The 12944-nt window shown below is 69.5% G+C and overlaps 1 protein-coding gene across 7 annotated transcripts in view; it reads left to right on the forward strand.

The window, feature by feature from the left end:
• Positions 1-12610, forward strand: part of CC2D1A (coiled-coil and C2 domain containing 1A) — a 36598-nt gene extending 23988 nt beyond the window's left edge. For 3 of the 7 annotated variants that reach the window (XM_075917184.1, XM_075917187.1, XM_075917185.1), the window contains exons 20-28: positions 339-397; positions 483-534; positions 1436-1535; positions 4153-4243; positions 9060-9126; positions 10602-10728; positions 10826-10902; positions 11172-11219; positions 11498-12610. In XM_075917184.1, coding sequence (XP_075773299.1) covers positions 339-397; positions 483-534; positions 1436-1535; positions 4153-4243; positions 9060-9126; positions 10602-10728; positions 10826-10902; positions 11172-11219; positions 11498-11709 — 833 coding nt within the window. In that variant the 3' untranslated portion in view covers positions 11710-12610. Of the gene's footprint in view, positions 1-338; positions 398-482; positions 535-1435; positions 1536-4152; positions 4244-5107; positions 5240-5714; positions 5886-6744; positions 7316-9059; positions 9127-10601; positions 10729-10825; positions 10903-11171; positions 11220-11497 lie in introns of those variants that run through there. The other 4 variants (XM_075917186.1, XM_075917188.1, XR_012899734.1 and 1 more) reach the window with 3 other exon arrangements.
• Positions 12611-12944: the final 334 nt, after the last annotated feature.

The following is a 12944-nucleotide window of genomic DNA, read 5'->3' on the forward strand; positions in this document are numbered from 1 at the left end:
TCGAAAAACGTCAGTTAATCGAACACCCGCTTTTCCATCACAGCCCAGTTGTAACATTTTTCATGCAGTCGTCCCCTCCCCCTCCTTCCCCCCCCAAAAAAAGGACCCGTCTTCCATCTTGGCCAGAACCGCCTGTCCTGAACAACCGTTCCGCTCTCCCCTCCCTCTCCAGTACAGATCGCTCTGCCCTTCAGTTCAAACGCTCTCTCCCCAGGGACGTTGCTGGGATCGCCGGGAGCAAGCAGTCCCCCAGCGCCCGCCCCCTGGGGTTCATCTCATGGGTGGTGTCTCGGGCTTCTCCGTTCAGCGATGAACCCGGGCGGGTTTTGTCTTTGCAGGCGTGGCTCCCAACGACCTGGACGCCTTCGTGCGCTTCGAGTTTCCCCACCCCAGCACGGTGAGCGCTGGACCCTGCCCAGAGACGTTCCCGGGCTGCGGCTGGGAAGCTCGTCTCTCACCCTCGCTTGTGCCTTGTGTTGTAGGAGGAAGCCCAGAAAGACAAGACCAGTGTGATCAAAAATACAGACTCCCCCGGTAGGCTGTGGTCTGGGGTTGTGTGGGGGGGGAGAAGGGGTCCCTTGGGTTAGCCTTTCCTTCCCAGAGACTCGGGCTGGGCTAGGGGGGCTCCCGAGGTCTCTTCCAGCCTGACCCTCTGTGAGTCGGTGCCCTCGTGTGGCATGAGCCCAGGGGACGAGCACCCCGCGTGGAATCCGTCTCGTGGGAATAGAAGTGGACGGCACAGGGCAGGGCCGATTCTGCAGAGAGGCCCCTGGATATTGCGGGGCCCCTGGATGAGCTGAACATGGCCGTGTGCCTGCAGAGCCAGGTGGGGACTCCGGACTTGGAGAAAGGGGGGCAGGCCTGGGGACGGTGGCTGCCCTGTGTGTGAAGCACAGCGGGGAGCCAGCAGGCTGGGGTTGTGGAGGGAGCCCGGGAGTCGTGTGCTAGGTGGGTGGTAAAGGGACCAGGTTTCACTGCGGTGGCCGAGCTGCGCGGTGCACGCCCCCTCGGGGCACGGCAGGGTCTGAGTTCAGTCTCTCCTGTCGGCGTCACAGCTGCGTCTCGCGTGAGTCGGCAACGCCGGGAGACGGGGCTAAGAGCCCGAGAGGGTGCGGTGTCCAGCTGGTGCCTCCAAGTCCTTCTTCCCAGGGGCCCGGGAGGTGGTGCTGGCATGGCTGCCGCAGGGGGCTGGGAACCAGGACTCCCGGCGTTTGAGTCCTGCTGCTTCCGTGACAACTTGGGAGTGGGACCCTTCCCCGCAGTTTCCCTTTCTCCAGCGAGGGGGCGGGTTTGAGGCATAACTAACTTCAGCCTGCCCTAGGATCCCAAGGCGAAATCCCGTGCCACCGACCCCGGCTCCGGGGAGGCAGGCCCTGGCTCTCCCTTGGCGCGGGGGCCTGCTGCTGACAGTTCTTTGCCGCTGCTCCCTTGGCAGAGTTCCGAGAGCAGTTCAAGCTGAACATCAACCGAGGCCACCGAGGGCTCAAGAGAGTCTTTCAGACCAAAGGCCTCAAGTTTGAGGTTGTCCACAAAGGGTGAGTGAGCGGTGCGGCCGGCGGGCCGGTCTGCGGGCCCTGGGTGGAGGCTAGCGGGGCCCTCGGACACGGCCCCCGGGGCAGAACTCGCGGGAACGCTGGGCGGGCGGAGGGGCCGTGGCGAGATAAACGGGTGTTGGGCGACGCGGCTCGTTAACAGCTACTCCGCTGCCTGCGATCGGTCTCTGCCGAAACCGGCCCTGGGCCGTGCTGCCGTGCGGCAAGCTGGGCTCGTTCCTTGTCCGTGGTCCCCGGGGGAGGGGAGGGGAAGGCTTTGTCCCTTAGGCCGTCTCCTGGCTGTGACAGTAGAAACGCCCACGTCCAGGTCAGGGATCTTCAATTTACTTTAATCAACTCATCGACTAGTCGGTGGATTTTCCATCGATTAGTCGATACGCGGGGCAGCTGCAGCGGGGCCAGCTCCCGGCCCCAGGAGCTAACCCCGCTATGGCTCTGCCTTTTAAATGGATTGGAAGCCAGCAGGGGGACCGTGCACAAGCCGGGACAGCGAATTCCTGGCTCCCGCTAGGTCCCCCCCCCCCCCCCCGCCAGCTCTTCAGGCAGGGGGACCGTGCACAAGCCGGGACAGCGAATTCCTGGCTCACGCTAGGTCCCCCCCCCCCCCCCCCCCGCCAGCTCTTCAGGCAGGGGGACCGTGCACAAGCCGGGACAGCGAATTCCTGGCTCACGCTAGGTCCCCCCCCCCCCCCCCCCGCCAGCTCTTCAGGCAGGGGGACCGTGCACAAGCCGGGAGATCAGCTGTCCTGGCTCACACCAGCTTCCCCCCGCTGCCCTTCTGATTTTTAAATCTATTAAGAGCCGCTGAGCTTACATCCCTAGGCCAGCTTGTACCTCCCTGAACTGGGACTGTCTGGTCCGGACAGACCAGGGACGTCTCTGAATCCCAGAGCCTGGGGCCAGGAGTCCAGTGGCAGTGGGCCGGTGACCACCAGTCCCTGTTGGGGCTAGTGGTAGGGAGCCGGGGGCCGGCCCCTCATGGCTGAGGCAGGGGGCCAGCTGGGCTGGAAGTGGAGCCAGTAGTGGGGAGGGTCGGTGGGCTGGGAGCAGGGGACCTCCCTGGTCCACCAAATTCCCTCGTTTGGGACTCGTCCGGACCAGGGAGGTCCAGCCTGTGGGAGCCCCTGGGCGCGTACTCGAGAGACTAGGCCAAGCTGAAACCTCAGCCCCGTTCTCGCCAGCGTTGTTATCTGCACGCTCAGCTAGAGCCGGCTCCAGGCGTGCTCCTCGGTGCTCTGCTCACACCAGCAGCGAGCGTGTGGCCTGCTTAGCCGAAGGGAGTGGTCGGGGCGGGAGGGGATGTGGCGGATTGCCAGGGCTCAGACCTGGGCCCAAGGGAGGAGGGGACGTGGCTGGCGAGCAGAGGGGCGGGAGGGGGGTTTGCCGGGGCTCGGACCGGGGCCCAAGGGAGGAGGGGACGTGGCTGGCGAGCAGAGGGGCCGGAGGGGGGTTTGCCGGGGCTCGGACCGGGGCCCGAGGGAGGAGGGGACGTGGCTGGCGAGCGGAGGGGCGGGAGGGGGGTTTGCCGGGGCTCAGACCGGGGCCCGAGGGAGGAGGGGACGTGGCTGGCGAGCGGAGGGGGGTTTGCCGGGGCTCGGACCGGGGCCCGAGGGAGGAGGGGACGTGGCTGGCGAGCGGAGGGGGGTTTGCCGGGGCTCGGACCGGGGCCCGAGGGAGGAGGGGACGTGGCTGGCGAGCGGAGGGGGGTTTGCCGGGGCTCGGACCGGGGCCCGAGGGAGGAGGGGACGTGGCTGGCGAGCGGAGGGGGGTTTGCCGGGGCTCGGACCGGGGCCCGAGGGAGGAGGGGACGTGGCTGGCGAGCGGAGGGGGGTTTGCCGGGGCTCGGACCGGGGCCCGAGGGAGGAGGGGACGTGGCTGGCGAGCGGAGGGGCGGGAGGGGGGTTTGCCGGGGCTCGGACCGGGGCCCGAGGGAGGAGGGGACGTGGCTGGCGAGCGGAGGGGGGTTTGCCGGGGCTCAGACCGGGGCCCGAGGGAGGAGGGGACGTGGCTGGCGAGCGGAGGGGCGGGAGGGGGGTTTGCCGGGGCTCAGACCGGGGCCCGAGGGAGGAGGGGACGTGGCTGGCGAGCGGAGGGGCGGGAGGGGGGTTTGCCGGGGCTCGGACCGGGGCCCGAGGGAGGAGGGGACGTGGCTGGCGAGCGGAGGGGCGGGAGGGGGGTTTGCCGGGGCTCGGACCGGGGCCCGAGGGAGGAGGGGACGTGGCTGGCGAGCGGAGGGGCGGGAGAGTGCAGACACATCTGGTTGCTGTAGAGAGGCAGCGTGATGCAGTGACACTGTCCCCCGAGACCCAGGTGTGGGCTGAGCAGAGGCTGCCGGGGGGCGTGTGGTGCCCTCTGTGTGTCGCCCACTGGTGCCGTAATGCAGCCGCTCCTGGTGGTAGCGGGGGAAGCGGAGCTCTGCTGCCCCCAGGACCGGAGCACGAGCCTCCCCTGCAGTGGGAAGCTGCCCGTGGAGGCGCCGGGCCTGGGGGAGCCGGGGTGGAGCAGCCGGACTGTGCCAGGCCAGCGCAGCGCATGTGAGAACCGGCCGAGGGCCTGACGTGCTCTCGCATCCCCTTCTCCCCCCCCCCCAATCTCCCAGGGGCCTGTTCAAGACGGACCGCGTGGTGGGGGCGGCACAGCTGAAGCTGGAGGCCCTGGAGACGACCTGTGAGCTGCGGGAGATTGTGGAGGTAGGTCAGAGCGGTGAGTCCCAACCCGCCCCTCCTGTCCGTCAGCCTCCCAGAGTGCTCCTGCAGCAGCGGAGGGGAGCGGAGCCGGCAGGGCAGGGTGTCCGGCCCAGCCGCTCTGCACTCTGGGCTATGACATTTCCTGGGAACGCTGCCCTTTTCCAGCTCAGTCGGTACCCGCCCCTCCCTGCCCAACAGGGCGTGGGGCACCGCTGTGGGGCGCAGGCGGCCGCTGTGTCTGGGGGGTGTTTCGAACAGGCCGGCAATCGACCAGTAACCGATCGGACGAGCCACTCTCATGCTTCAGCGCAGGCGGCCGCTGTGTCTGGGGGGTGTTTCGAACGGGCGGGCAATGGACCAGTAACCGATCGGATGAGCCACTCTCATGCTTCAGCGCAGGCGGCCGCTGTGTCTGGGGGGTGTTTCGAACGGGCGGGCAATGGACCAGTAACCGATCGGATGAGCCACTCTCATGCTTCAGGGCAGGCGGCCGCTGTGTCTGGGGGGTGTTTCGAACGGGCGGGCAATGGACCAGTAACCGATCGGATGAGCCACTCTCATGCTTCAGGGCAGGCGGCCGCTGTGTCTGGGGGGTGTTTCGAACGGGCGGGCAATGGACCAGTAACCGATCGGATGAGCCACTCTCATGCTTCAGGGCAGGCGGCGGCAGGGTCAGGAAGTTCTCAGTCCCCCTCGTGTCAGAGTTCGCTGCTGGCCCCCCCAGACTGTCCCAGAGACGCTGCTGGTCTCGCTGGCCCAGTGCTCTGCTGCCAGATCGGGTCTGTCCGGAGACGGGCGCTTGGACTCGCCCCGGCCCCTTGGCTTTGCGCTGTTCCCCCACGCCCTGCTCCTTTTCTCCATGCCTAGCTGCTGGACGGCCGCCGGCCCACGGGGGGGAAGCTGGAGGTGATTGTGCGCCTCAGGGAGCCGCTGAGTTCTCAGCAGCTGGAGACCAGCACAGAGAAGTGGCTGGTGATCGACGCGCAGACCATGCCAGCGGTAAGGGCCGGCCGGCGGGATGGGGCTCGGGGCCCCGTGACCCCGGCAGGGCTGGTGGGGAAAGCACCCTGCTCGGGCGTGGGAGCCGGCTTGCAGAGACTGGCCGTGGAGGGGGGGCCGCCAGTCACAGGGGCAGCTTCCAGCGGCGCGCGGGCAGAGGGAGGGGAGTGCAAGTCACGTCTCCCCCTCGCCTGCCGCGCTGCCCGGGGCGGAACAGCCGGAACTCGACTGGAGCAATACGGCCCGGGGAGCAGCCTGCAGCCTGCAGCCGTGCGGGTCCCTGGGATCTCGCTTAGCAAGGCCCCTTTCCCTCTGAGAGAGGGCTCTGTCCTGGGGAGAGCCTCGTCCCAGCCAGGCCACTGACCTGCCCTTTGCCTCAGTTTCCCCCTCTGCCAAATGGGGCAGCGACCCTGCCCGGGGCTGAAAAGGCAGCTCGGGGCCGTGGCTCATGGAAAGCTTCTCCCGCCTCTTGCAGGTTGCTCTCCCCAAAGCCAAGCCCGCGGTTGGCCCAGGGAGGGACCTGGGCCCCAGGTACGTCCCGCTCGCGCCGGCCTCCCTTTCTTGAGCTTTCCCTGCGCGCCCAGGAACCCGCGGCTTTGTCTGCTCGCAGCTCCTTCCCTCCCCCGCTGCCCGTTCGGCTTTCCTGGTGAGTGTCTGGGGGGCGAGACGCGGGCAGAGGCCAGCCCCCCTCAGCGGGCTGATAGCGTAGGCGGGGCACGCCGGGCGATAGCCCCCCTGCCCTTCACTAGGGACCGGCTGCCCACTCGGAGACTCTCCCGGCCCTTCCCAGGGTCCCCTCGGGATGTAGGTCAGTGACCCCTGGGGGGGAAGGGAGGATGGACCAAGGCCCGGGGGGGGGGGATGAAGGGCCGGGGGGGGAGAAACGCAGGCTGGGGGCGGGGGGGGAGGCCCGGTGGAGGGAAGGGAGCGGTGACCGAACAGACTGTTGCCAGAGTAGGAGTTAGTTTGCAAGTGGGAGGGCACACGCTTTCGATAGACCAGGGAAACTGAGCTCGTTCCTGACTCTGCCACTGGCTCAGTGCACGTTCCTGGGCAAGTCACTTTGCTGTCTCGTGCCTCAGTTTCCCCCGCCGTACATGGGAAGCCCGCTTGCCTTTGTGGCGTGCTCTGTGGCTGAGCCGGGGGGTAGTGATGCGAGGCCGAGCTCACGTGTGCCTGGTTCCCCGTCTGAGCCCTGCCGTACAGACCTGACTCCCGGGGGGGGGTGTTTTGGGGGCAGCGGCTGGGAAACAGCAGCCGGGCCTGCGAACCAGGGGACGTGTGTCCCGTGTGGGGTTGCGGCCGCCCTGCCCTTGTGGAAGGGGGGTCCCAGCTAGACGCGGGGTACACGGGGCGGGGACGCTGGGCGCTGGGACCTTAGTCTGTGCGGCTCGTGTCGGGGGCTCCCGTCGGGTTCCCTGAACGGGACGAGCGGGTCCCTGCAGCCCTGCCGAGATGAGGGCGCGGGCGCCGTTTATAGCCTCGTCTCTTCCCTTCCCTTTCAGAACGGCCGTCTGCTCAGTGCTCTGGCGCGCCCGGTCCTGACTGGACCCTCCTCCTCTGGACGGTCTCACGCGCGGCCTGCGCCCCAGCCAAGCCCTAGCCTAGCGCCACTCGCGCATCCCAGCCCCGGCGGGAGCGGAGCCCGTCCTGCCCCTCTGCCGGCCTCTCGCCCTGCGCCCCTGCCCCCGCCGGTCCCTCCCCAGCGGCCTGTGCCTGGGGGGCAGAGAGGAGGGAGGAAGTGCGCAGCTCAGCACAGCCCGAGGCAGGGCGCTGGAGGCCGGGAGAGGGAGCGCGGGCGGGACGGCTGGGGGCGGGGCCAGGGCTGCAGTGTAGACACAGGAAGGGTCCCCGCGATCGGCTTCCCAGTGATGCGTCCAGGCTTGGGGTGTGGCCTGGGCGGAGCAAGGGGGTCCCTGCTCCCTGGGACGGAGGTCCCGGCTCGGAACGTACCTGCCTGAGCGCAGCAGGGGGCCTTCTGCAGGGAAACGGCCGGGATGAGACACGCAGGTGTCGGGCAGAGGGGGGCGTCGGGGGTGCGTGTGTGTGTGTGTGTGTGTGTGTGTGTGTCGGGGGTGCGTGTGTGTGCGTGTGTGTCGGGGGTGCGTGTGTGTGCGTGTGTGTGTCGGGGGTGCGTGTGTGTGTGTGTGTGTGTGTGTGTGTCGGGGGTGCGTGTGTGTGCGTGTGTGTGTCGGGGGTGCGTGTGTGTGTGTGTGTGTGTGTCGGGGGAGTGTTGGTGTGTGTGTGTGTTGGCGGGAGGTGTGTCGGGGGATGTCTGTGTCGGCGGGGTGTGTGCGTGTCAGCGGAGGGAGTTGGCGGGGTGTTGGTGTGCACGTGTTGGCAGGGTGTGTGTCGGGGGGTGTCAGTGTGCGCGTGTCAGCGGGGTGTGTGTGTCGAGGGGGTGTCAGGGTGTGCGTCAGCAGGGTGGGTGTGTGTGTGTCAGCAGGCTGTGTATCGGGGGGTGTCGGTGTGCGCATGTGTCGGGGGGTGCGTGTGTCGGGGGGGGTGAAGAGCTCGTGTCTGTGTAGTTTTAACAAGGATGTTTCCCTGGGACAAACTGCTCCACCCCCAGCAGAGGTTTGCTTGAGTCCGTACCAGACGGGACGGGGAGACTGTGCATGATGAGGGGAAACTCCTGAGGCACGGCAGAGGCAAAGTGACTTGCTCAAGGCCATGCAGTGAGCTAGTGGCACAGCTGGGAACAGACCCAGGAGTCCCGACTCCAGGCCCTTGCTCTAACCCCGCCAGCCACCCTGCAAAGAGCCCCCGCGCACCCCCCTTTAGCAGTGGGATTGCTGTGCCAGGCCCCCCACCTCCTCAGGCTGTCTGAGTTTGGGGCCCGCCCTTCCCTCTGTGCATCTGGAGGGGCCCGGCTGTGAGACGGACCCTGGCTCTCCCGGGAGCTTGGCAAGTGGGTGTCTGGGGGGTGGTGAGCGCTGGGAGAGCCCGGAGCCGCCCCGGGCTGACGTCACTCCTCGCCGGGCGGCTCACGAGGCCTCTGTGCTCGCCTGCCGCGGGAGGCTGCCTGGCTCTCCAGTCTGTGCGCGCTGGGGTCAGAGCAGGGTGGGGCACCTGTGGCCCCCGGGCCGCGTCCGGCCCCGGCTCATTCCCATCCCGCCCAGGAGCCGCCTGCGCCAACTCAGGCGGGGCCCCTGAGGCTCGGGTCTGCCCACGGGGCTGGGGCCACGCCCTGCTGGAGGGGGCACCCCCCGGGAAGGTGAATTGAACGCGTGGCCCCTGATGCAGGAGGTTCCCCTCCCCTGGACTAGAGCAGGGGCCGGGGCTCTGGACCCCTGGGCTGCAGTGGCAGCTTTGGAATGGGACTGGGGCCTAGTGGTGTGAGCCAGGATCCCTGGGCAGCTCTCCCCCCTAGTGGTGTGAGCCAGGATCCCTGGGCAGCTCTCCCCCCTAGTGGTGTGAGCCAGGATCCCTGGGCAGCTCTCTCGGCGGAGCTCGGTTCTCTGCTCCCTCGCCCTTCCTCGGCAGCCCGCTGTCCTCAACCCCCAGGCGCCTGTCTCCGGACGGCGCTGCCTTTGCCCCCGCAGCGTCCGAGAGCCATGGACGGAGCGACGGCTCCTGGCACGTCCGCGAGCCGCTTTCGGGGGGAGGGGAGCCGACGCAGGGCAGCCTGCTGCCCCAGGTGTGCACGACGCGAGCAGGGGGCCTTTGGCGGGGCTGAGCTTTGCCAGGCTGGGAGCAGGCCCCTGGGTCCCGGGACAGTCTCTTCTCTGGAGCCGGGGCAGGCGCAGTCCCCGGTCCAGCCGGCGGTCTGCTCCGCGGGGCTCTCGGGTTTAACTGCAGCCCCGTTTCTCTCCCCCAGCCAGCCCCCCCGCCCGCTGCACAGCCTGCACGTCTTGGCCTTCGACAAGGAGAAGCTGGAAAAGAAGGTGAGTGACGCCCGACGCCCTCGGCCTGCCCGGATTCTGCCAGTGGAGCCGGTGGGGACTCCCGCGGCCGCCCAGCGAGGCCAGGAGGGAACCGTGCCGTGGTTAGAGGCAGAGCTGGGAAGAGCCGGAGGCCTGGCTCCCAGCTGCAGGGCATTTCCCTCCAGGGCCCGTGGGTCTCAAGCTCTTTGGCCTGCAGGCCGCCCCACTCAGCACAGCCCACCGGCCACCCATGGTGACAAAACAGGGGCAGGAGGGTCTGGCGGGAGGTTTGGTGCAGGAGCAGGGCGGGGGCGAGGGGGACGGAGGTGCAGGGTGTGGATAGGAGGGGAGGCTGGGCGCTTACCCAGCTCCGTGCCTCCTGCCGCTCTCCGGCACCACCCCCAGCTGCTCCCATTGGCTGCGATTCCAGCCAATGGGAGCAGTGGGGAAATGGTTTCCAGCAGTGCTGTAGGCAGCACACGGAGCCGGATCCAGCCCGCGAGGGTCCCCGCTCGCAGTGGGAGGCCGGGGCGGGGCTGGGCTCCCCGCTGTAGGGGGCAGACCACGCCTTGAGAACCTCTGCTCTAGGGCGCCCTGGGGGTCCCCTTCCCCACAGAGCCCCTGCTCAGCACCCTGCCTGGAGCGCGCCGGAGCTGTCACACGGGCTGGCGGAAGCCCGGTCTCCGCTGGGTGGTTCCTCACCTGCCCTGCTCCCAGGGGGCTTTCCTGACGAATCCTCACGCAAGAAGCTCTTGAGTCACCATCCCCTCCCTGCTGCCCAGTGACTGGCGGGCGGGGTCCCAGCCCTTCCGACCTGCAGGGTGGCGGGAGACAGGCCCCTTGCCGGGTGACGGGCAGGGTGAGAGATGCCGGGCGCGTCCTGCCCTGCCCAGGGGATCTGTGCGGCGGGAGGGAGCGGTGCACACGGTGCACCTCGGGGCCCCAGCCCTGCCCCGCCCAGGGGATCTGTGCGGCGGGAGGGAGCGGTGCACACGGTGCACCTCGGGGCCCCAGCCCTGCCCCGCCCAGGGGATCTGTGCAGCGGGAGGGAGCAGTGCACACGGTGCACCTCGGGGCCCCAGCCCTGCCCCGCCCAGGGGATCTGTGCGGCGGGAGGGAGCGGTGCACACGGTGCACCTCGGGGCCCCAGCCCTGCCCCGCCCAGGGGATCTGTGCGGCGGGAGGGAGCGGTGCACACAGTGCACCTCGGGGCCGCAGCCCTGCCCCGCCCAGGGGATCTGTGCAGCGGGAGGGAGCAGTGCACACAGTGCACCTCGGGGCCCCAGCTCTGCCCCGCCCAGGGGATCTGTGCGGCGGGAGGGAGCGGTGCACACGGTGCACCTCGGGGGCCCAGCCCTGCCCCGCCCAGGGGATCTGTGCAGCGGGAGGGAGCGGTGCACACGGTGCACCTCGGGGCCACAGCCCGGAACGAGGGCCTGTGGCGGGGTCCTGCTGGCTTTGCCCAGAAGCCAGCAGCCGCCTGGTTGTCCTGGCAGGTGATGGCGTACAAACAGGCCGGCCGGCCAGTTCCCAGCGAGCTGGCGGAGCAGTACCAGGACCTGGCCCAGCGGAGCCAGTGGCTGAAATCCCAGCTGCAGCACGGGGGCCCCGCGTTCAGGAAAGGTAAGTGCAGCCGGGGCCCGCTTCGGGGGCCGCTGGGAGAGGGGTAGAACCCCCCCCCCACCGAGAGGCTCCACTGAATCCAGCCTTCCTCCCCCAGAGTACCTGGCCCAGCTGGAGCGGTTCCTGCAGCTCTACACGGAGGCGGCGCGGCGTCTCGGGACCGAGGGCAATCGGGTGAGGCCGCTGCGCGACCTCCTCGTCCTGGCAGGCGCTGGGCTCTGGGGCTGCGTGCTGGAGGGCCGGGCGGGCGCCTGTCTGCATGAGCCCTTCGCGCCCCCATCCAGCCTGGGCCACTCCCGGAGGCGGGGGGCGGCTGCTCAGCTTCCCATGGGGAGGGGGTAGGTAGAAGCCGGCTCGCAGCTTGGCCAGGCCCGGGGGCTGTCCGATGGGGCGGGGCCCTGCAGCCGCCGCCCTGCCCCTGACGCTGTCGTGTTGCTCGGCAGGACGCCGCCAAGGAAGCCCTGTACAAGCGGAACCTGGTGGAGAGCGAGGTACGTGTCCCCAGCCGCGGAGCGTTCGGCCCGGCTCGCCCCGCCCGCGGCCAGGTGCTCAGCCCCACTGGCAGCTGGAGGGCCCGTTCCCCCCACGGCCTCGCGCCCGGGCTGTCGCGGGCCGGCTGCTTCGGAGCCCGGTCGTTCGACTCCGCGCCGCCCACTTCCCAGCCCCTCGGCCTGGCAGCACCGAGCTCTCCGGGGTCCGGGGGGGGCGGGCGGCGTGGCCCGGCCCCGGGGTTGGCACTTGCCTACCCACGCGCCTCTTTCTCTTCCAGCTGCAGAAGTTCCGCCGATGAAGCCTCGGGGTTCTGACGGCGTGGGGCAGACTAGCCCCGCCCCCGCCGAGAGAAGGGCAGACACCAAATTGCCGGCCCCTGGGCGGGGCGGGGGGCCTGGCTCTGTGCCCTGGGAAGGGGCTGGGCTGGCCTCCTCCAGCAGCCCTCAGCACTGCCCAGCACGCGCTGCCCGGGGCTCCGGCTGCCTTTGAATCGCTGCCCCGGGGCAGTACCCGCCTCTGCCCCCCTTGGGCCGGCCTGGCAGACACTAGGGAGGGTGGAGTTTCCATTCTGCTGGGGGCCGGGTTAGCGCTGACATTGCTCCTGCCTCCTCTGCTAGCGTAGGGAGGGTGCAGTCCTGCGCCCCTTCCCCATCCCCGCACCGGTGGCAGGACCCCCCTACTCCCCCTCCGCAGGAGCCAAACCAGACAATCACGTGACAATCACTCTGTCCCTCCGCCCACTGAGCAGCGCAGCCGCTAGAGTCCGGCCCCCGCCTGGGCCCCGCTGTGCCGGCCGCCTGGCCAAGGGCTCCGGAGGAGAGCGCTTTGCACTAGGGCTGGCCGGGGGTCCTGCCCCTGCACTGCCTGATGGGGCCTGCGGGCGCAGCCTGTTCTCAGCCGGTGGGCCCCAGCCGCAGCCTGGCTGCTCCTGCCCCGTCGCGCGGGCCCTGGGCGGGGTCAGGGGAAGTCCCCGTGGGTGCTGGTGCTGCCTACAGCTGCTAGACTCGAGCCCAGCCCTTGAGCCGGGCCCCCGGCTGCATGCCCCCTGCGCTGGCCTTCAGGCTGCTGGTATAAAGGGGCGCTGTGCTGGGCAGAGCCGGGCCCCTGCCCCGTGCTCCCCGGGGGCTCGGCTCGGCCAGTCCCTGGGCGTGCTCCTGTGGCACAGCCCTGACCTCTGCCTGCGTGCGCGGCGCCCTCCGCAGCCGCCTGCGTCCCTTCCGGTCTTTCCCCTGCCCCGCTCGGGGGGGGGGGCGGGCGCTGGGCAGGGCTGGTGGGAGGGGGGCGCCGCCTTTGGATCCAGGCAAAGGGAGGCCACGATCCGGCCGTCGGCTCCTCCCGGGGCCGGGACAATCACAGGACCGCGAAGGCGCCAGCCTGGGGAGTGGAGCAGCTGCCCCCCCCCGAACTGGCTCCTGGGTAAATAGCCACTAACTGCACCTTGTCCAAACTCAATGACACTAAAGATACTCTCCCCCCCCCCCCCCGGGCTCACAGTGACCCTCTCCCCTCCCCCGATTTGCACTCGGTCACAGCTCATCGCGCACGGATGCACTTTGCACGCACCCTGCCCCGACCTACAGGCCCCAGCGGCTCACGGTGCTTTGTTCGGGGCGCGCAGGGCTCGCTCCGTCCCTGAGCTGTGTGGCTGGGCTAGCTCGGCCCCCGGCACTGGCCACGGCCGGAGAGAGGCCCGTGTGCTGGTCCCCGCAGCTGTGCCCTCCTCC

The sequence above is a fragment of the Pelodiscus sinensis genome, unplaced genomic scaffold (genome assembly GCF_049634645.1).
Source record: "Pelodiscus sinensis isolate JC-2024 unplaced genomic scaffold, ASM4963464v1 ctg88, whole genome shotgun sequence".
In the NCBI taxonomy this organism is placed as follows: domain Eukaryota; kingdom Metazoa; phylum Chordata; order Testudines; family Trionychidae; genus Pelodiscus; species Pelodiscus sinensis.